Source organism: Alosa pseudoharengus, unplaced genomic scaffold (assembly GCF_046254945.1).
Source record: "Alosa pseudoharengus isolate Yale_2024_CS ecotype anadromous, Long Island Sound unplaced genomic scaffold, YU_APseudo_1.1 YU_APseudo_1.1_scf_15, whole genome shotgun sequence".
NCBI lineage: Eukaryota > Metazoa > Chordata > Actinopteri > Clupeiformes > Clupeidae > Alosa > Alosa pseudoharengus.
In genome coordinates, this window is record NW_027468620.1 from 28,626,660 (window position 1) to 28,649,857 (window position 23,198).

A 23,198-nucleotide genomic window follows, 5' to 3' on the forward strand; every position below is an offset into this window, starting at 1 on the left:
AATGTTTGTATCTCTACAACTTTGGTGGTACTTTATCACTACATTCACAAAATGCATTTCAATATGTGTTTTTCTAGTAACCAATAACCATCAGAAGGACCAACACTATGTTATTACACTAGTCTAATTATGTTTTGCACTAACCTATACAGTACATTCATATTTTACAATGTCGTTCAAATAGTTCAATAACAGTTGTTCCATTTTGGGACAAAATCCACCCATTTCTTCCATCCTGAGTGCTGTAAAGGCATGCATTTGTTTGCCAGCTAACGCCAAACACTTGAGCTTTGTGTAATGCATATGCAAAATTAATTATTGATATTTATTAACAGAAATTCAAAGAGACAGTTGAATATTTTAGAAGTTACCAGGCTAGAGTATTCTGCTTGATGTAGTACCCCCACCCAGGTCTCTTGTGTCTGGGTGGCAGGTGTGTGACTGATGGACATTGCATGTATGTATAACCTATGACGTTGGTACTTTTTTCTGGTATTTTTTGCAGCAATTAATATTGTTTTGTAGAATATTTTGTACATTGTCAATTTATTATTACAAATTTGCTTAAACTTGTTTAGTTTAAACTTCCTGAGTTTAAACTTACTGAGTTGCTTTAGTTAACCAAGTTAGATTTCTTCCTAGGGACGTTTTGCTAGTTCAACCTCTTTCAGTGTAAAGCAATTGCTAGCTTCTCCAACACCATATTAGTCATGATCTTGACTGAAATATTAATTGGAGGAGAACATCATATCACAGTTATTACTGATACTGCTGACATGGAAAATGGTGGCATCTCAAGACTACGAGAAGAAGCCCATCTGTAGGTCACTCTGGACTGGGGTGCAGCTTACCCAATGGGAATTGCCCCGGGGTGAGTCAAAGTTTCTCACACTGTAACTCAGTATTCCCCTGGACTGCAGGCCAGGAAAGAGGATCATTTCCTCAACAACCACACCACTTTGCCTGTTCCTCAGGCCCCTCGGCTCATTCAGAGAGTGCACAACAGGGCTCTTCACGTCTTGCTGGGGCCAGGGTGTTGATAAGAAAGGGAGCGCCAAACTTGGCCATCAATGGCCCCTCTCATGTATCAATTACCTAAAGTATCAAACAGCACGTAAGTGGGCGCTTTGCATGTTTGTTTGACTTTGGGTGCAGTGTGCTTTTGGTGTCAACCCAATGGAGAAAGGGAGAAACTGTGTGGGAACAACAGGCCATTCCAAGGCCCTCCGCTAGAAAAAAGTCAAACATATCAGGTACAGTTTGTCACTGGATATTTCCTACCATCATTTGTTTGTTTAGTATTTCAATATCATTTAAAAATCACTTAGCTGTGATGTGTTCCCTTAGATCTTAGCCACTAAATTAGCTATAAAAACACATACTCATCTGAAAACCTTAATGATCACACATTTTTCTTTTAGAGCCACATTTTCTGTGAAAAGGACACAACTCTATTGTCTCCCATGTCACAAGGATTAGAAGAAAGTCACACTGACAATTTCAGAAAGCTCAGACGGCCAGATAAAGCTGACAGGTTAAGAAAAGCGGACAAGCGAGGCCACCACAGGGCCTCAGCGGGGGAGGTCGGGCTCTTTGTCATGCTAATTAAGACCACTGGACTTTTGAATCCCCAAGAATCACCAGTCTGCACTACCAGCGAGCAGGAACAGTTAACGCACGAGGCGAGGAGCTTCACATAGCACAAGGCGCTCATGGAAACCGTGGCTGCGGTTAACAGGCAGAGAGGGTGGGGGGAAGGTGGCGAGTAGAGCGGTCTGGGGCAGGCGGGCGGATCTGACACACACAGATGAGGGGGAAACGATCCATCCACGAGACAAAGGGCGGAGATTAGCCTCCTCGGCAGCCATGGGGCTCCACACAAAGTGGAGTGGTGAGGAAAAAAGGGAGAGCTGAATGAACACAGCTGAGATGGCACCTCTGTAAGTGTGCACCAAAGCACAAGGGCCAAACCACTGCTACAGAAGTCAAGAAATTAAATGAAAAAGATTATTGTACTGTATAACATCAACCCCATCTTTGCAAGCCACTGCACTATATTTAAGCTACATAAAACATCAAAAAACAATCTCCTTGTTGCAGACAGGCAGAAATGAGATCAAGGAGGGAAAAGTGCAACCTAATAGCTGATCTCTTCCCAGACAGCAGCAACCCAACTCCCTGCGCTGCATTGAAATGGCCTAATTGTCCTCAGTCTGAGCCATTTTTTTCCCGGGCTTCTGATGGGACTTGTGAGAGGGGTGGGGGAGCTGCCGGAGCCATAAAGGGCCTCTGTTTGAGCCATGACAGTGGGGTTACCTTTGCAGGTCTGGGAGGCAGAGTCTGGTTTCACATGATGTCCAGCCCCCGTATGGCAACAGGAGAGGACACACTTGGAGCACAACGTGCACAGCCCCTTTCAGACAGGCACTAGGGCGTTACACAAAAGCAGACGTGCACATAACACATGGCTGGATGACTGTTAGTGTGAGACCGCCTGTGCGTTGCATGGTAACGGGAAAAACAAGCCATTGTTTTACAACATTGTTGTATCTGCACTAGCTAATGAGGAAACCTGTCAGGAAACGTCTCATTGTTGTTTTCTTTCAATAATCTTCTATCACCACATGACATGATGTTTTATCAAGTCTGCAAAAAAAGACAAAGTTTTTGATGCAATTGCGATCTGCATCATGCTTGTTTCAGGGTGGAGCACAGATGGGAAGCAGACCCACTCCCATCACATCCCAAACAACTTCCTGCATCTTAAACGCATGCAATACACCCTGGAGACTAAAATGTATGGGGGCAACCAAAGGAACAGGAGCTCTTAAAATGTCCTAAATTCATGACATATGCCTCAGTTTCTTCCAGAAGCTCTTTTCAAAAAGACTTCTGGCCCCTAAATGTGTCTTTCATGGCCCCTCAAGCAGCTATGGGTACACAGGACAGGGTAATAAGGGTAATCCTCACAGCAACATTTTGTCAATGGATGTACCAACAACAAGCAAACTAATAGCTATGGATGGATAATTCGGTCATTACCAATTTTACATAGAAAAGGGATGTAATCTTTAAGTATTAATCAGATCAGCTCGTCAACAAAATGTACATGCTTCCTGACCAGCACCCTAATGCCAGAGGATTAAAAAAAAAAAAAACAGGCAACCACATCTATTTATGTTAAAAAGAACCACATTTATTTTCTGCACAAGACAACCTTAAAGCACATCTGAAATAGAAAAATAATATGCACTTGGCTGCTTTGGGTTCAGTTTTACTAAGTTTGGCTCTTCTCTATAAGCTATATACCATTCACAGCACCTTGCCTTCACTTCAAAGAAAGAGGACCAAAACTAAAGATATCAGCTCAGAGTTAGAACGTCATTGCTTCTTGATCGGTTCTAGAAAACATTAGTTTTCAAAGAACACACACTTTTTTTTCTGAAATGACCACTGACTATATAGTTAGGGAAACTGTCGATTGTAACCGATGTATCTTAATAGTAACTGTAGCCTTTGATGATTATGTGTCCCTAGTTTCTTTCCCCTTGCAATGTCAAAAAGAATGATAAATGTCCAAAACCAAGTCACGCTGAAATCATGTGCTGATCCACAAAGCAACCTGGACATTATTGAATTGAAAACATTTCATGCAGAAGATTCTCCAAAAGTAAGACTGGCTGGCAGCAAGTTAGTAAGTAGTTACGACTGGGATGCCATTCATGCATCGTGCCACTGCAACCTAAACTCTGAAGAACGTGTGTTTTCATCAGATGGTCTGTTCAGGGAATTATTTCAATTTCATTAGAACAACTTCTCTATATTAAATCATATCAACATAAATATTACTATTATTGCTAATTAAAGGCTGAAAAAGTACAGCGGTCACATACTGGCACAAATGTTGTACAGAGTAGGTCAGGAGAGGCTGGCTGAGGACAACAGAAATTTAGCAACAGAAAACCAAAAACAGAAATAATTTCAACTTTTTTCATATTAATAACAATGCTTTAAATATTAAAACTCGTTTTCATTTATAACTACTTTTTGAAACAACATAAATAAACTAGACATTTGCTCTGAACAAATGAAGACCCATGAAATGTGAATTAGAGAATATCACCAAGTTACAAATGAACCCATCTATTTGTAAAACTGTACACCGCAACATGTGTCAAAACACTTGTCAAAATAAAATCAGTTTGAAATTATATTGGTTTAGTGCTTATATACAATTCTGTAAGAAAGGATTCCTCCTAAATCAAAAAGGCATTCATTCATCAGAGCCATTGGCCTGGACTTTTTGGTCACTGGGTTCAGTGGGTTCCTCCTGAAAGGAAACAGATGTTTTGAGTTAGTCTTGAGATAAGATTTTCTGACATGAGAACATCACAAGCTATTTGTGCACAATGGCATGGCTAGGTTTTGTGTGATTCAGACTGCAGCATGTGGCGATGAATATTGAACACTCACAATGCATCACAGCTTCATTGTTTACATGCACACATCTCCCTCACTGTTCCACAAAACACAGACAAAAGACAAATCTCGTGTTGGTGTTGGTGCTGGTGTACCTTTGCTAATACACTCTGTAAGTCCTTCATGACTCCGTTGAGGCTGGCTGCGGTCTTCTGCAGCTGCTGGTGGAAACTGGCCTTCTGCTCCTCCGTGCTCTTCAGACTGCCCTCCGTGTCACTCAGGCGACTCCTCACCTCCTCCAGATCACGCGTCAGGTTGCGATTGGACGCTTCCAGCTCTGTCATGCGCTTGGCATCCTCCTCTGGAAACAGAGCAGTGGGGAGGTTAGCAACTCAGCTCCAGGGAAAATAAAACATACAAAGACCCAGCAATCCGGCAGTTCCAAGTTAAGCCTGGGTGTTAACGGTATTCGTCCCTGAAGTTATATTATTTCAAAATACATTTGTTAAGACCAAGGGAACTATATGCTCAATCATTAAGATTAGGATATTAGGTGATTTCCTCAAGCAAAAGTGTGGAGAATTGTGTGTGGAGTGCGGAGAGCGGCTAGTTCATACAGGTTCTCGGACTCAGCCTGACCTATTTTAGTGTCCTGCAGCATGAGCTTTTGCTCGATCTCCTCTCGGGCCTTTTCGCTCTTGTCCAGTTTCTGCATCATGCTCCCCACGTCCACCATTGCCCCGTTGTAGACGATCAAACTGCCCGACTCGGTGCCCTCTGCAGACTCACTGGCCTGCCGGGCCTTGAGGGAGGGCAGCATAGTTCTGTTCCCTGTGAAAAAACATTTACAGAGTTAAGACAATGATGCATCTACTCCAGTAAACATATGAAAGTAATGATGAACAGATAATGGATGTGAAATCTTTTTCAGGTGTTTGGTTGAATGATAAATATCTTAATATTGGGAAATGATTGTATTAGTCGGTCGGTCAAAAAGAAGAAGTGTATTGATTTGAACATGGAATCATCCCAGTGACTCACCTAAAAGGCTTTCTAGTTGGGAGTCAGAGGCCATCACACTTGGAGCAGGCTCATCTTTCGGACCATCCGTCAGCTTCCGGTAGAAACATGCATCCCTCACCATCGGCTTACTCACCATTTTTTTCACCTGGAATACACAGAACCAAACACAACGATGTAAACACCTCACACATTCTTTGAGTCCATCCCAGTTTAACTGTAAGTAAATCAACTTCTGCACTCTCATTCCCAGTTGTCTTGTGGTGTTATGTCATACTTATTGTTACCCTAAGGTCTCCTTTACACAATGGAGCTTGAATGTTAGTCGTGTCAGCTAAATGAATAACTGTACATTTATATTTATATAAATCTGCAAGGGTGTTTTGAGAGGTGGCTGCATGGCCTTTGACAGCAGTGCTTCCGGTTAGTTCTGAGGGGTCAGTACCTGGGCCCTGGAGAGGTGCAGCCCCAGCGTGTACAAGATCTCTTCCAGGTCCTTCTCATGCAAGTAGCCACAGTGGCTCTGATCAAAGTACACAAAGGCCATTAGCAGGTCCCGGTGGTAGGTCACCATCTGTTTCTTCTTGTCCTCCTGCAGGAACCGAGAGGGAGTTTAATGCATGCAGGAAGTAAGACAGGCTTCTGAGAAACAGCTCATAAAGTCAGCCTATTAGTTAACAAGATGCTGTTTGAGTAGAGTGCTGGTTAGGGGTGAGGTGATGGAGCATGTGTACCTTGTCTTTAGAGGATCTCTCCTTAGATTTCCTTTCATCTCGCCGGTCATCTCGTCGATCTCTTCCTATCGAGTCCTCATCGTCTTTGTCTGTAGAATGTGATGACACACCATCATGTCATTTCAGTTTAGTCTAGGACTGTAAAAATACTTTTGATTTTCTACAAATGGAATGGTGGTTTCACACCTCACTGACCCTAACAAAGTCTTATAATAAAAAACACGTCCAGAATTTTACACATTCAGACATGTGTAATTTTGCCAAGGACCACAGAGGATTGGCAGTGGCCAGAAAGCTTGTGGTGAGAGCCCTTACCATCATCATCATAGTCGTCTGCATCTTCGGCCTCCATGGGGTCATACTCCTCCGCGTTGTTATTGCTCCCTTCATCCTCGTCATCCTCCTCTCTGGACTCCTCTTTCTTCAGCACCTTCTCTTTCTCCTCATCCTGAGACAAACACCACAGCAGGAAGTATTAAACTACTGTCAATATACACCGTGAGGTGAGCAAAGAGCACTACTGAACATGTGTCTGGTCCTTCTCTTTCTCCTCATTCCTGAGACAGAGCACCACAGCAGGAAGTATTAAAGCAACACCAAAGAACTTTTCCTCTGTCGCACGCACACAATTTTTTTATCCAGCAACGGCTTTGTAAATAACGATGTCCACAGACAAGGGTAGAATACGTTGCATGATTTTATGAAAGTAGGCTACGATGTATTGCGACATCGTGCAAGTCAAATTTGTAGTTTCTTATGTCTCATTCCATCGAACTACAGATCCGCTACCCGATCTGGCAAACTTATAGAGGACCACAAACGAATGCAAACGAATGCAGAAGTGCCGTTCACCCTGTTACGAGTTGATGAACCACGGAAACAATTTTGGAAACATTATTTTAAGGTACAAAAAAAAAAACTCTTTGGTGTTGCTTTAAACTACCGTCAATACACACCGTGAGGTGAGCAAAGAGCACTACTGAACATGTGTCTGCTCTATTTATGAGTGAGAGGAGAGGAGCACGTACCCTTTTCTTCTCCTCGTCTTCTTTCATTTTCTTCCCCGCTGGCTCGCCATTCTCCTCCTCCTTCTCCTTTTTTATTTCCTTCTTCTCGGAGTCTCTCTTCTCACTGTCCTTCTTGGGCTTCTCCTTCTTGTCCTTCTTCTCATCCTTATGAGGCAAGGCAGCCATGGCTTTGTAGATCCGATAGCCAAAGTCTCGCTGCAGCATCTCGTTAAAGAGCTCAGCAAACAGAGACACCTGAGAAAAGGGGGAGACAGCTGAGCGGTAAAAATCTCAACACATCACCGGCTGCTCTGGAATAACGGCTCCTACACACAGCTGCGTGCGTTGCAGTGCTGGAGACGCATCCCATTCACTTTACATGGGCTCACGTTATCCGTTGCCGAACTGAATTGTGGGTCCGTTGCGTTGCGTTTCTCCCGCCGCTTATACTTCAAGTCATTTGCATAGCTACCGTCGGGAACACCCACTGGCATACGTTGACGGAACGCAACTGTGTGTAGGAGCCGTAAGTGCCTTTATCTACCATGACTCTGTACGATCCTCCTTTGATGGCCATGATAAAATGGTTTCATTCTTTAAAGTTTTTAAATGGATGACGGAGTTTCCATGAGATACTCTGAGACATATTCTGAAGAGTATAATCAAAATATTTCATGCAAGTATACATATTGTTAAGGTGATGACACATGGGGCGACATTTTGAGCAATGTTGCTAGGCAACCACATAACCGGTTCCCTGTGTTTTGCTTGGATTATCATGAAAATTTGCCTACTGATGATTCAGGTTCTCCATAAATCAAATTGGTGTCCAATATCAATGGGAACATGCCAGAACAACATACTCAGTCACATTGCCCAGGAACATTGCTCAAAAAGTTGCCTTGTCATCAGCTTTAGGGTGTGTAGCACGAGGCCATGGTGCACATTATTCATTGTCAAACACACTTCATCCACAAGGGGGCACCAGCTTGCTTCCGATTACCTGCTGGACTAGCAGTTCAACCCAATAGACTAGTGGCAGAAGCTGCCCAGGCTGGTTGGCCTGCAGTACCCTGTCCATTGGGTAGACCCTAGTCACATCTGACCTTTTGGCTGGATACCACTCTTCCCCAGCTTGGAAGGAAGTTTACATTGACTTTGATTTAGGCTCCAATTCCGTAGCTGAACTCTGTCACTTGGCTGTTGAAGCTAAGATCCCCTTGTTCACACAATCACAGTTTTTTTTACAAACTGACCAACAGATCTGCACACATTCATGTCAGACAACATTAATATAACCCCTACACTTGTGTTGTGAGTTAAGTTGTTGACAGGGTGAATGCCATTTCATACTTTTAAACTGACCTTAATGTAAAAACAAATGAACTGATGAAGTGGCTCTTTTCTCACCTCAAATGAATGCTCTTTGTTGTCCTCCAGTCGATAGTCCAGCAGCACACTGAGGGACATGATACTGCAGTCGAACTTGCCATTTTTGGCTGCCCAGTTGGGCTGGACGATGATGGTGGGCTCGTCTGGAAGCATGTACCGCCGCTCCCGACGCTGCCGCTCCATCTCCTCCTGACGCTTACGCTCCTCCTCCTGAGGGAGAGGAGAGGAGAGGAGAGGAGAGGAGAGGAGAGGTAATTGTTAAGGTACATTCAGATCAATAATAAAGCAGAGGGGTCTTTTAGAGGAAATTCGACTGCAAGTTAGGCCTGCACTTCCAACAACCATTTTTGCACTTTAACGAAAAGCACCTAGCTTATGGCCAACAAAGCATTGACCTTTAGATTCATTAAATCCACTAAACAGACTGGGGTGTGGATGTTTGGAAAACATCTGTTGGGCAGAATTGCTAAAGCCATGTAAAATGCTCCTTAAAAGCCGCCCATCTCCGCCCTCACCTCGTGGTCGTCCTCCAGGCGCGCCGTGTCGTCCTCGTCGGGCACGGGGACCTCAGGCTTCTCGGGCTCCTTGGCCTCCTCCTGCTGCTCCTCCACCTTCAGCTGCTTGGTGAGGCGAGCGATCAGCTGAGACTTGAGGCCCTTGGAGCTCAGAGTGCGGCTCTCCAGTTCCTTACGCAGGTCATTCACCTGGACACCAGCAGAGGGACACCACAGCTTCAAACACAGTGTAGTGACTATGCAAAAACGGGTCATCAAAGGGATACGAGGGGGAAGAGGGTGAAGTGGGTAGAGGTCAGTCCAGGCATTCATGTCTCACCTTCATGGATTTCGGGTCCAGCTTAGCCCAGTGGGTGGGAGTGGTGACCTCTTTAGAGTCTTCTTCGTCCTTCTCCTCTTCCTCCTAGAAGGAGAGTCAGTGAGCGAGGAGAAAGGGAAGAAGGTGCCAGTGGTAGAGGATGGAGGGAAAGAGGACCCAGATAAAGAAAGACACAAAGAAAGAGAGAGATAGAGAGATACAGCAGGAGAGAGACAGAGAGAAAAATACAAAAAGACTGTGTAAGCAAGCGCCGTATTTTCAGGGCTGAAACAAAAAGTTGATCCGTGCAAGAAGCAAGGTCACAACTGTCTCTCATTGTCTCCTCCTATTAAGATCTCGACTGGGCAACAAGTCCACTGCTAGGATACATGGAGACTCTCTAGCTTTGATAACAAACCCAAAATTCCACCCATCAGCCAATCAATGCGCGTTCTGTGGAACACAAAAGATAAATCAATGACAGAGGCTCCAAGAGGTGTGTACGACAGGAGTTCTCAAAGCTGGTCTCCCAACTGAGTGTGTGGAAAGCCCTACAGCTAGTGAGGTGCCTGCGTATACAGTGGCTGTCTGGGGTATGGTCTTACACCTAGTCATGGCCGACTGTCCTTGGACCAACCAACTGCTCTGGAAAAATCAGCTGCTTTCCAATCCTCTAGATACAGTCCAATCAAGAGTGTCAAATCAAAAAAAGGGACAGACAAGAGACAGAACTCAGGGAGTTTTGTTTTGGAGCAGATACTGAATTAAAATCAAATGAATCAGAGCAATAACAAAAACACACAAATTCAAATACAACTGGCTCTCCAGGTTCCAGCAAGTGATTGTTTTTTTTCCCAGCCAATTAGTGCATTGAATTTCATGCAAAGATTACACTAATCTCCTGCATGCAAGGTTTAACATTTGAACAGTTCTCATTTTAAGATTCAGCTCATGGCATGAGTGTAAAACAAAGCCAAGAAAAAAAGAGAATCATTTCAACAGCCCTTTGCTTGTCAAATGCATGTCCAAATTAATGTTAATTCAGCTAGTATTTGGGGCGAGCTGGAAGCTGTTTTACCAGTTGAAGCTCCTTCCACTGTGTGTTACTGATGGCTGGGGCCTGAAGCGAGGTGGGTAAGGGGAGGGTGGGGGGAAGGGGGCAGAGCAGGTAGAGGAGGCAGGGGGAGGTGGGGAGGGAGTGGAGGGGTGGGGGGGGAGGCCTGTATGATGCCTGTGGTACTTGTCTGCACTGTTTGGGTGGGCTGTGTGTGAATGAGTGTGTGAGGGGGATGCCTTTATAAGTCTGACTTGTTTTTGTTTTTGTCTAAAGTCCTGTGCCTGTGAGAAGCGGAAATGAGAAGAAAGGGATTAGCGTTCAGTGCCTGGTCTCCATCCGCCTCCTTGCGCTCGGCCAAGAGTTTCTCTGCCAGCTGCTCCTGGAGTCCGCGCGACAGGCCCTCCCACTCTGAGCGGGTAGGAAGACAATGCCAAACATCCGGCAGAAATAAAACCACTGTCTCCACATGTGCGGGGACTGTCCGCCCTTTGTGTGTCTCCTCAGGGCGGTGATAGCGAATCTCTGCAAAACGATACCTGTCGCAAAGGAAGAAGCGAATTGGAAAGAAACATTCTGTCAGACATCACAAGGCCCTAACACCTGCCCCCCCACACACACACGCACTCGCTCAAATACATACAAACACACATACACACACACACACACACACACACACACACACACACATATGCCCCTCTAGCTCACAGAATGCCCCACCAATCCCCTGTCTGATAAAAAAAAAAAGACCCCAACATAAACAGACATGAGAATAAAAAGTCGGCAGATCTCCACAGTAGATTCTCACGGTGAGCGGCAGCCATATGTTGGGAAAGTTGACAGGCGATAAACAAATATCGACAATGACAACGAAAACAAACAAACAACAACAACAACAACAGTCTGGACAAACACTGGTCCTAGCCCACCACATGTCTGCACTGGATGCTTGTGTAGGATAGTTTTACGTACCCCCGGGAAGTGTGAGAAAAGGGACAAGAATCAAGGACACAGTGAAAGCAAAGTTAAATATGTAAGATATTTAACAGAGTCATAGGCAGTTCCAAATCAAAAGAAATGGAGAGTAATGGTGGCGGCTCCTCCCCTGGACACTGCTCTCGGAGCCCCAGAGTCAACGCATTCACCACACAGAGAGAGGCAGGACTTCTAACACACATTAGCCAAAAAGGGACATTGCAACAAAAAACAGACTGGGAGCAAATTAAATGATAAAGAATTCTAATAAAATTACTGAATCAAACAAAACATAAAAGAAAAGGCTCAAAATGGTCAGATTTAGCGCTGTGTAAACTCCATGCAGCATGTCAGGAAAATGTCAGATGTTTTCCTTTTGTATTATTATTATTATTATTATTATTATTATTATTCCTACTTTGCTTATTTTTAGTGCTGGGCTGAGTGCTGAGTAAGGCAAACAGAGACAGTCTTTGTGTGGAAATGAGCTGGGATATGGGCGCGGGACTTACCACTGGGTGCATAGGCTGAGGTCAATGCCTGTCAGAGCCTTACAGCAGCGTATAGCTGTCTTTATCAGCACTGAGGCATCTTTCTCGGGGTCAGCGCCATCCAGGGATGGAGACCAGTGTCCCCCGATGGCCATGGCCTCATCTTTGCCCCTCATGCCGACCAGGAACTGACCCAGTGGAGAAGAGACACAAGCACACGTACACAGACACAGACAAAAACAGACATATCACATATGTAAATTCGACTGTATACAGTAGCCAAGCCAAAAGGTCTAGCTAGATGCTGTCGGCCAATCAACAAAAGAGTGACATCAGAGACAAAGCGTTCCACACAGCGTTCAGAAATGGAATAGGATCAGTGCATCATTGTCACCTCCCAAACAGATTAGCCCATCAGATTAGCCCAAGATTGGTTTCCACTGATTTGGACCCCATTTCACACCACGCATAAGCCAGCAATGCACAGAGAAAGCACTGAGAGGTTCCCTCCTCATACCTTGATGAGGCGGGCCGGGTGCTGAAAGGAATCTTTGACGTCCGAGGGGTCTTCAGCTAGAGCGCACGACTTGTGGTAGAGCTCCTCCAAGCTTGGGTTGGCTAGCAACATTACCTGGAACCAACATCAGTGCATTTAAACAGCAAGTATTTGCCTATAGACCCTTTCAACAAGGTAAACAAAAACAATGCTTGAACGTTCTATTTGGGCCCCAATCTACTTCCTCTGCATTAAGATAACATATGGAATGTTAAAAGGGAAGTCTTGTGGGGCCAACTATGATGCTGATAATGGAACTCTCTTGAAAGGGTCCATAAACACTTCAACCCACGTGAGCCTAGGCTGAATCCTATGGCCTGTCTTCCTATTTGATGGAATGGCAGGATCGGGGTAGCGCTCTCTCACCTTGGCGCTGTAGGTGTGGTTGGCATCAGATGGGTCGAGCACGGCCGTGTTCTTTACCAGAGCGTCCACCTCTTTGTGCATGATGTGGAAGTTACAGTAGTTGCCGAACTGGAAGGGTCTGGTCAGGGGGAAGGCGTCCACCCAGGTGAAGACGGCGTCGAAGAAGTCACTGGGGATGTAGAGGCTGTGGTAGCGCCGGCGCAGCTCCATCATGTCACAGTTATAGCTGGACACAGGAAGAAGAGGAAGTCAGGAAATGACACAGGAGGAAGAGGAAGTGAGGAAATGACACAGGAGGAAGAGGAAGGAAATGTCCCAGCACTCAGACACATGAATGGAAACTAATTCAATATTTTCTGAGGCACCAAGGAAGATAATAAACTATGACTTGCTGTACATAAAAATGGTCTAGTTAAAGGATACGAGGCTATAATTTCCCAGCCATTTTCTCTGAAGCCCTTCTGTTATTTTATTCATTCTTGCATAAAATCACTAAATGTTATGAATAACAACATACAAATCCAAAGCTGCTTTGAATTACAACATACGAATCTAAAGCTGCTTTGAATGAGGCACCTGTCAGTGTATTAAGCAGTTTAGACATGCACCTTCAGAATCCTGTACTAAATGAAATCAGGTGTTCTCAATAGTCCTTCTGCAGCCCCAGCCCTGCATGTATTCCATTTATCCACACTCAAAACACATCTGACTGACACCAGTGTGGCTATAATGTTCCTCAGTCGCTACATTCGAATGCTCAGCTAATCAAGAGCCATGACTGACCTCAGTCAAATATACAGAGTAGACAGAAAACTGAGAGCCATAATCCATAAAGCCATAAATGCATGACTTCATATTTGACTTTATTTCATAAGTTTATAGATAGATCTGGTTCTAGTTTTTGTGAACAATTGTTCAATGGGTTTTAAACAATAACACCACACAAATGTCGAACATCTAATGTGGTGTTATGGTGGTGTTAATAGGAAGTTGCATGGCAACATGGATTCCATTCCTTACCCATCCAGAGAGAATTTGGAGAACTGCACAGTGTAGCGAGGCAGAGCCCGACGGGGTCGTCTGGGCGAGCGCTCCCTGCGGGGAGACCGATCTCTGGAACGCTTCCGTGCTGGGGAGCGCTCCCTAGACCTTCTGCGCTCACGCTCTCGGTCCCTGTGGGGAATAAAAAAACAATGGTGTCAATAACAAAGTCAGAGGCTTTATACTGCAAACAGCAATGACAACATAAAGAAGACGAAACATAATATTGGACTTGGATCTAGCATTCCTGTTCTTAGCCAAAGTGACCATTGGTGGCCTTGAGATACAATTTGTACACAGAGTTGTTGCCTCTAGAGTGATTCTATTCTATTCTATTATATTACAGAGTTACATTATACTGATGTATTTTGGGTGAGACAGAATTGCGAGTTGCAGACTGTCATTTCAATGAAGAATAAAAGATAAAGCACATTGCATGTCAGAGTGAAAGAAACCAAGGTCATTTCCCATTGGCAAATGTCACCAGGTGACCTTCGGCTAGGTGTGTGTGTGTGTGTGTGTGTGTTGCTTGTGAGAGCAGCTGCTGACCTGCGGTCATCCTTCCTCAGGATGAGCTCAGTGCGGTCACCGCGGCTGGGGAAGCGGGGCGCGGGCTCAATGCGCCTCACTGGCTGGGGCTGGGCAATCATCCGCACCGGGGGCTGCAACAGTCCACTTGAGAACACAGACTCTAGGGTGCACACACACACACCAGAAAACAGACACGGACAGACAGACACATACATATATAGTTACATATTCATTAATATCCATCTCAACACAAACAAATACTGTTAAAGGAGAAATCTGGCATTTTTTCACATAGATCTCCGATATCACAGAGTACTGTTGGTATGAAAAAAAAAAAAATGAAAACAATCTCTTTTACCTAGCTCGAGTTGCAGCAGCCAACAGCTAAAGCAACCTGGCAGCTACAGCGTTACACTCTGGGGGAATGAACATGCTACACTCTGGGGGCATGAACGGAATGAACATGCTACACTCTGGGGGCATGAACATGCTACACTCTGGGGGCATGAACGGAATGAACATGCTACACTCTGGGGGCATGAACATGCTACACTCTGGGGGCATGAACGGAATGAACATGCTACACTCTGGGGGCATGAACGGAATGAACATGCTACACTCTGTGGGAATGAACATGCTACACTCTGGGGGCATGAACATGCCCCCAGAGTGTAGCGCTGTAGCTGCCCAGAAGCTCTAACTGCTGGCTGCAGCAACTTAAGCTAGCTAGCACTGATTGTTTTCATTTTCTTTTTCATACCGACGGTACTCGGTGACCTCAGTGATGAAATAATGCAACTTTTTGAGCAGCGTTGCTGGGCAACCACATAACCAGTTCCATGTGTTCTGATTGGATGATCATGACAATTTGCCAACTGATGAGTTGCCTAGATCTCTGGAAAGAAAATGTTGTCCAATATCAATGGAAATATGCCAGAGCACCAATACTCCCTGGCACAATACTGCCTGGCAATCACTATGGGAAATTCAAGTCTGAGTATTTCAGTCATGCAAAAAGTACATTCCACCTCGGTCATATTGCTTAAACACAGATGTGTGGATGTTGTGGTAACTCTAGACACTGCTATCTGTGCAGTGTGGTACCTTTGGGGGGAGGCTGGGGCAGTAAGGGCTGAGGGGGGTTCTGTAGCAGCGGGGCCAACGTGGCGGCGGAGATCTGGGCCTGCAACAGGGAGGGCGGAGGGCCCTGGGCAGGGACGCTGAAGGTGGTGGGGGGAGGTAGAGACTGCATCATGGTGGGGGCCTGCTTCATCATGTTGGGCCCCCCAGGCTGGCTCTGAGACAGGAGGAGGGAGAGAGAGCACGTCAGGTGGCCCTTAGAGTTTCCCCCAACACATGATAGTTTTACATTCTATGGCACCACTATGTGTAGAAGCAAATCATAATCTGAAAGGAGCTTAAAGGAATAGTTCATCTACAGCACATCATCTATATATGATGGTTCATGGACAATCTGGCCTTGGTACTTTTCCTATAGAAATTAGAGGCAGGGCCATTCAGCCCAATTAAAAACAACATCATAAGACCCTCTTTCAATTATTTGCCACCAGGAGCATGGTGCTGGTGTTCTCATTTCACTCTTCTTCAGGTTGACTGAGTCTAAAATGGGTTTGACCTTGCGGTGCTTGCACAGGGTGTAAAGTAGGTCTCTTAGGGATCTTTGATGGGACAGTGCTGCAGGGCTATTAGTCACCCTCTGCAATGCAGACTTAAAAAAAAACAATGTTACTTCATGTTTGTGTTACTGACACACACTTTAGAAAGGGAAAACTGAAGCACCATGGCATACTGCTCCTGAATAAGAGAGCACTGTAACATAACACTGTCCTTCATCAGCAGGCCTTCACCATGCCTGTAACATTACATTAAGCTGGAACTCTGACAATGCAAAACAAAAGAATGCAGTTAAAGACATTTTATTCTAGACTCTATAGTGCCAGAGACAAAATGTCTAAAGGTATTACTTTATTAAAAACAATTGTAGGTATGTATGCATCGGTATCTAAAATGGCCAAAAACTATCCCTCAACAACCAGCAGGATTACTCAAACTGACTCTTTGAAGTGGATCAATCGCCATGACATCAGCAATATATATCCTTATCAAACAAAACATCACAGATTCCATCATGAAACCATGACCTGTTTGGGGGTGGGAGAGAGGGCCTCCGTGAGTACTGGGTTGTAAAGCATCCACAAGAGAAAACAAATGGTTAGGAAAAAATGGTGGGAAAGAAATGCAAGGGAGCTTTGTTCCCTGTTGAATAGACATTAGACAAACTCAGGATGTCTGCCACCCAAATGCAAATCGCAAAGAAAATAAACATTCTTTGTGTTTCATAAAGATGCTTCATTTGGCCTTCAAAACAATTGGCCCTAACAGGGAGGCTACACCAGGCATGTAACTGAACCATTCCGCTTGCGTAGCGTCTGCTGCAACAATTAGTATCCATTGTAATCAATGGTCACTCGCTACACCAGATGTGAAAGCAGCATATACGTTCAAAAAAAATAGACCAGTCTTCTAAAACTATTTTTACGCTATGCGAATGGATCACTTCAGTTGTAGCTATAGCCCAGGCCTAACAATTAATTGTTGAAAGTGTTATTCTAAACTGCATTTAGAGTTTCACTAGATAAAATGACACAAGCAAAGCATGTTCACACCGTGCTACTGTGCCATATAATAAACTGCAGTCAGTTCAAGCCATATTGTCCATATTATCTACTGATAACCAGTCACAGCATATGAAACACTATAGAATGCCTTAAGAGACTGATAAAAGTACAAGCTTCTTTCCTCCCAAAAAGAGAAAAGGATAAAGCTTTGAGAAAGATAAGCTTGTTATTGAGAAAGTAAATGTGTTTTAACATAATTAAGACTCAATTTAATAATAAGCCACTGAATTCCTCCAGAGAGAAACCCATGTAACAATGCATGTCAAGGAAGGAAAGAAAAGGAGAGAGCTGTGTCTAAAGCCTGATCAGGCAGAGGGAGAGGAGGAGGAGCATGGGGTTGGGATGGGGTGGGGTGGGGTGAGGGCCCCAGAGAGTGTGGGTTACATTTTGTCTTGAATCCACCGAAGAATGCATTTCAGAGTAGCGCGCCATCCCAGCGTCCTGCGGGTAAAAGCTGGACAGCTGTGGGGAAACTTGAGGTAAGGTCTGGGGGACCTGATGCTACATGGAGATCGAGAACAGAGTCAGTCAAACAGCATGGCAGCACACGGTATGAGAGATGAGCTGGGTGTGTGGTGGTGGTGGTGGCTTGTGTTGTGTCGGGTCAGGCACTTGGCTGTGGGCCTGAGGCCGAAATACTTACCGACTGATTAGGCAGCTGAGGTAACGTCTGGATGCGCTGGGCGTTCCATTTGAAGGGCATGTTGGGATTGTAGACAGCCTCGACCAGGACACGGTCACCCACCTGAGGGGTCTTCCCCTTGACTGCACTGAAACCCAACACAGATTACAGATTTTAGTCCCGATGCCAAACAAGACCTTAACACCCCTTACTAGTTGTTGTGTTCCTATACAAAACCATGTTAAAATTCACATTCAGCCAACCAAAATGTTAGAAAGGGTTTACAGGTGATGGAAAGAAACTCGACGGACAGCAAACCAATCAATACAGAGAATCAGCACTGACCGCTCTCAACAAATCACACATGCTCGTGGAGCAGGGCGGTACACTGGACAATATTTCCCGGTCACCAACCTGAGCTGGAAGAAGACATCCTCATCCACAAAGCCGAAGGTGTCGTGTAGCTTGTTGACAACCCCGGTGAAGACGCGCTGCTTCTGGGGCTGGCTCTGCTGCTGGTGGCTGGAGCGCGGTGTGGGGTAGGACACGGTGATCTGGGCCGTCTGCTGCGGATTGGACAGGCTCAGACTGGTCGGCAGGGCAACCGGGGGCTACAACAAAGATGGAGCAGTCTGTGAGCATGTGTCTAAAGCCATATTCACATTAAAGATTTGCGACGAGATGCAACATTCTATAAAACAGCAACTTGCTGCAACGTTCGAAAACCTTGCAACTGCGACTAGTGAATGCTATGCAACGACTTGCAACAGCTGGGAACGACGTGCAACATTTAATTCACGCCGCTGCAACTCCTTTATGCAACGGTTTCATCTCGTCGCGAATCTTTGGTGTGAATTGGGCTTTAAGCAGAGTGTCTTGAGGTATGACAAGACTACACTGGTAGTAAATGTTTTGAGAGTTTGATATCTTTATTTACACCCATTTAAAAATGACTAATTCCTTAGTAAAATGTGTGTTCACTTTAAACAATAAAGAAGGCTGAAGGCTTCCAAATGATTTTAGAGACTGTTTTCAACTCACAGAAAATAGTACTTCCTCCTGTCCATAACGCAGCTGAGAAAGACTTCCCTGATCTTCCCACCCAGCCACCAGAGGCTTTCTACCTACACAGGAAGTGAGAGTAGATGGTGTGTGTTGGCTTACCTGGGAGAGCAGGGCTTGCTGAGGCTGAGGGAGCTGAGGGAATATAAGGATTGAAAGTATGTTACAAGAATAACATCACAAAGAAATAAATGGAAACCTCACACATACCTCACAAAGAAATAAATGGAAACCTCACACATACCTCACAAAGAAATAAATGGAAAGAGGAAATCCAAACTATTTTGTAGCCCTGAACTATCTATATGCAGGAGTATTTCAAAGTAGTCTGGAAAATCCAGACCCTGATAATCTAGAAAGATTAAGGGTCTGGCAAAGAACAATGTAATGGCCCAACTCGAGGGGCGGCAACAAGCATGCATTTAAAAATCTCGCTGCACGCAATTGGATAACACTAGACCATGTTTACTCTGAATTATTTCGGACTTCGATGCAATCGGATAACACTACGACCAATGTGTACTGTCCTCCAACGTTGCAGCGCTGTCTTCATCAGTTTACCTGATTTCCCAGAATGTTGGGGTAAAAGTAACGTGCATCATTGCTCTTTGCCAGAGTGTCTCGCAGAGACAATTCCATTGTGCTCTTGCGAGAACTCTGGATTTCCAGGGTAATTTCAAAGAGGAAAATATGCCAAATTCAGCCGCATAATCATTTAAAATGTAACTGCACTTGTAAACTTTAACAGAATGCACCACTTCATGCCACTTCGCTTCATTTAAGCCTAAGAGCTTCAGACAGCAACACATACAGCTTGCTAGAGATAAAGCATATTGAAACCGTGCAGCCTGTAATGTACTCTGGCCTGTTGAAAGTCTGGATCTGGGCCCAGTCTCCATTTTGCTGACACAATGTAATATGTTTACTGCCCAACAGAGGAACATGAATGCCTTACAAGCCACCAGAGTGGCACAGACTCACACAGACTGTCCAAGGTACTGCATTTACAGGAATAAAAATGTTTGCTTTAGACACATAATAAACAGTTTTCAAAACTGTTGTTTTTGCGTCCTTTTCCGGCCATTTTGCCTGTGCTGAAACTTTCCTATAAAAGCCTGTGTCTAGATATTTCTTTGCTATCTACAGTCCAGGGGAGAATATCTTATCAACATTGCCTTGCAAAAAAGGGCTGTACTTGGCTTGTGTACCTGGTGGGGGACGTTGTAGAGGGTCTGAGGAGGGGGCTGGGGTGGTGGTTGCTGCTGCTGCTGCTGCTGCTGTTGTTGTTGTTGTTGTTGCTGCTGCTGCTGCTGCTGATACTGCTGCAGTGCCGAATTGATCTGCGACTAAAATGAAATGAGACAGAAGGAGTCCAGATGATGGGCCTGCTCAAGAGGAGGGGTTAGGTTACAGCTGCCACTCCAGCCAGAGGGAGGATTAGCCAAGGGGCCAAAAGCAGACAGGCCAGAGTTACAGTGGCACTCACAGTCTAACATGTTCCGGCTAAGATTGGAGCTTTCTTTCACCATAAATAACAAGAGCAAAAACACTAGATTAGATCCATGGCTTTTAACATTTAAAACGGAATACATTCGACAAAGGACAATAATGGTGCTTAAGTTACTAATGGTTTTAAATGCAAATTCTAATACAGTTCAATCAACAACAAAAAATATTCCCTATATTTTCTTATACCTTTACCAATATAACAACACTAACTCATTGATGTCTCCAGGATGGCTCTAAGAGCTAAAATGGTTTGCATATATGATAATGATTTGCCATAATTCCTCAAGAATAAATCTTATCTTGTAAATGGTAACATCTAAATCACACAACACCTGTCCTGAATCTAAGTACTGTAACAGGAATGTTCTTCAGTAGATAATAACACAACAAATTAAGCTAAAGGAAAGACTGAAGTATGGCCTGACCTCTAAACTGCAATCACAATGACACTACACAGGACAACCTTGATAATGGCAAGCTCAACATGGGCATGCATGCAGCATAGATTCTACTTCTTTAATAACAATGCAAAGATATAATAGGAGTCTGACGGCTGTTCAACTTAACAGCCAAACTCTCTGCGTTTCGGATTCACTACAGAGGTCATTTAGACAAGAGGGGTTCTGTTGGTCATGCTCTGCATGGACATTAGCGCATTATCCTGAACGTTCTGGGGCTCACCTGTTGCAAGGCAGCTGCAGCAGCTGCTGCGGCTTGCTGTTGCAGAGCTGCAGTCTGCTGGGAAAGCTGGTAGTTGGCAGCAGATTGCGAGTTCAGTGAGGCTGCAGCTAGGGCTGACTGCTGGGAGTACATAGAGGGGGATGCTCCCAACAGAGAAGACTGCTGAACACCTAGAGCTGAAAATAAACCATACATCTAAAATGTTCTGTGGCTATCATTTCAAACTTTTGTGGCCTATAGCAGGAACGGTTTTAGAACCACACACACCTTCATCACTTGGTTCAAACAAAGCTGTTTTTGACTACTACGCCTATTCATTCAAAATCTGATCTAATAAACACAAAATGTGATCATGTTAAGTTATTCACAGTATGACCAATTCTCCCTTTTGCTTTTCTGAAAATTACACATCATAGCAATACCTGATGTCAGCAGTACACTTCCACAAAACTGACAGCAGGAAGAATGACTTGAATCCAGTGTTGAATTAGGCGCAGGTTTGTTCAGTCATCGGAAGTTTTATATTGCGACATTTGCGTGTGTGTTAACGTGAAATATCTATACCAAATACGTTTGACAAAGATCACTCACAGTGTAAACTGCTAAGGTCCAAGGATTGTCCTGAGTGTCCGGGTTGCGAAACCGCAGTTGCGGCGAACTGGGCTGCCCACGGAGGGTTCTTCTGTCCCCCAAACTGGGCCATGGACAAACAGTCGTGGTTTCCTTACGGAATCTCAATTTTGATGATCGCCTGTTGAAAACGTTTCGATCACCTTGGGCATAACTCACACCGAATGTAAATCACAACACAACACTCACAACTGGCAGTGTCGTTTGGCATCTACTGATAGCTAGGTTGATGACGTTTAAAAACAAGCACTTGCTCTTTGCTTGAAGGGCTCAACACAGATGTTAAGCTAAAAGCTATTCTAGATGGAAATAACTTTGGCACAAATAAGCGTATTTACTGATTTAAATGCATTGCTCTTTAGGTGGTACCCATGGAATTATAACAAATACTGAACTCAGTCAAGTCAGGACTTCAGTAAAGCAGCATTAGCAAAGTTAGCGATAGCATGCTAACGTTATCATTTGGTAGGTTGGGTTTCAACTCGCTGTCAGAGCTAACATTAACGTTAGCTTAGCTAGGTCGCTATACGAGTGTTTACAGTATCTAAAGGTCGTAACGAATTCTGAAGTTTGCTTACATTTATCAATGACTTGTGTATGGTCCTGACTAGCTACGTCTGAGTAACGTTAGTGATTTAACTCATACGTTCGTGTGACAGTCAGTGCCTCTCTAGGCAAATAACTGTACAGCGAGCAAGCGTTAGCTAGCGAAAAAATAGATTGGCAAAGATGAAGCAAATTTAGAAAGTCTCACTTAATTTAGCCACTACAAAACTCCACACATTTCTTTTCCTCACACTACAACGATCAAGCCAGGCAATGATCATGTATTTATATGGACCAGAAAGCTCGCACCTCTGGTGCGCTTGGCATAGCAATTCATCGACTCATTAGTCTGCGAAAGACTGATGTTTTGTTTTCATGCCATGCTAGCTAGCCAAGTTAATCTAAGCAGCTAACTGTTAATTGAGGCCCTGCATCCTGCTTGCAGTAGCTAGCTAGTAATAGCTTGCTACCTGCCGTTAGTTTGTTTGGCAGAACCTGAATGCCATGAGCAATGTTGCAAAAACTAGCATACGCAGGTATTTACAATTCAGTTGCATTTTGAATAAAACGTCCGTCAATAATAACTATATTATGTTGTCTAAACTGGCTTACCACTGCTGCGTTCCACTCTTCTTCGACCGGTGGCGACAAACCTGCTACTGCTCCTAGCTACAATGGCAACAACACGCATGCCTACAAGCCCAATACGCGCATGCGGTGTGCCCAGATGTCCAGTGTAGGTAATTTTTTACATTTCTTTGTTGTTGTTCTGATCATCAAGCGGTCATGCCAAACACGAATACGACAATTTAGTTACATCACTGACCTAAAATGGTATCATTCATTTTTCATTGGACATATTTTTTTTATGTATTATTTAATGACGTTGTCGTGTGGTAAAGCGCCCCTCGATGGACAAGTGACGAAAATATACCAGGATCATGTCTGACAAAACAAAACAAACAAAACTCCTTACCTTCTACCATATTACCACAAACAGTAGATTTTTATTTGGTTTTCTGAGTGCACAAAATGTATGTTATTGGCTGC

General features: G+C 44.3%; 1 protein-coding gene across 2 annotated transcripts; it reads right to left on the reverse strand.

The window, feature by feature from the left end:
* Positions 1–3,174: 3,174 nt before the first annotated feature.
* On the reverse strand, positions 3,175–22,829 carry ccar1 (cell division cycle and apoptosis regulator 1). Of its 2 annotated transcripts, none has more exons than XM_076286177.1 (26): positions 22,761–22,829; positions 21,564–21,723; positions 20,973–21,148; positions 19,991–20,128; positions 18,885–18,917; positions 18,135–18,331; positions 17,742–17,868; positions 17,483–17,599; positions 15,504–15,696; positions 14,418–14,559; positions 13,848–14,000; positions 12,828–13,053; positions 12,423–12,536; positions 11,927–12,093; positions 10,768–10,978; positions 9,407–9,490; positions 9,088–9,276; positions 8,591–8,782; positions 7,202–7,435; positions 6,489–6,621; positions 6,174–6,262; positions 5,885–6,031; positions 5,461–5,587; positions 5,059–5,250; positions 4,575–4,780; positions 3,175–4,330 (listed from the first exon to the last, which is right to left on the reverse strand). In XM_076286177.1, the coding sequence occupies exons 2-26, from the start codon at positions 21,673–21,675 to the stop codon at positions 4,274–4,276; spliced, it is 3,756 nt and encodes a 1,251-aa protein (XP_076142292.1). In that variant the 5' UTR covers positions 21,676–21,723; positions 22,761–22,829; the 3' UTR covers positions 3,175–4,273. The 2 variants fall into 2 exon arrangements, with proteins under 2 accessions (XP_076142292.1, XP_076142291.1); XM_076286176.1 differs by having other exon boundaries at positions 18,762–18,917.
* Between the last annotated feature and the right edge of the window lie 369 nt (positions 22,830–23,198).

Bases quoted from the DNA above. Each gene is read 5' to 3' on its own strand.
- ccar1 (XM_076286176.1), bottom strand. From the start codon at position 21,675: ATGGCCCAGTTTGGGGGACAGAAGAACCCTCCGTGGGCAGCCCAGTTC. The intron at 14,560-15,503 runs GTACCACACTGC...TGTGCACCCTAG, and splicing joins GCCCCAGCCTCCCCCCAAAG to AGTCTGTGTTCTCAAGTGGA. The intron at 8,783-9,087 runs GTGAGGGCGGAG...CCTCTCCCTCAG, and splicing joins GCCTGGAGGACGACCACGAG to GAGGAGGAGCGTAAGCGTCA.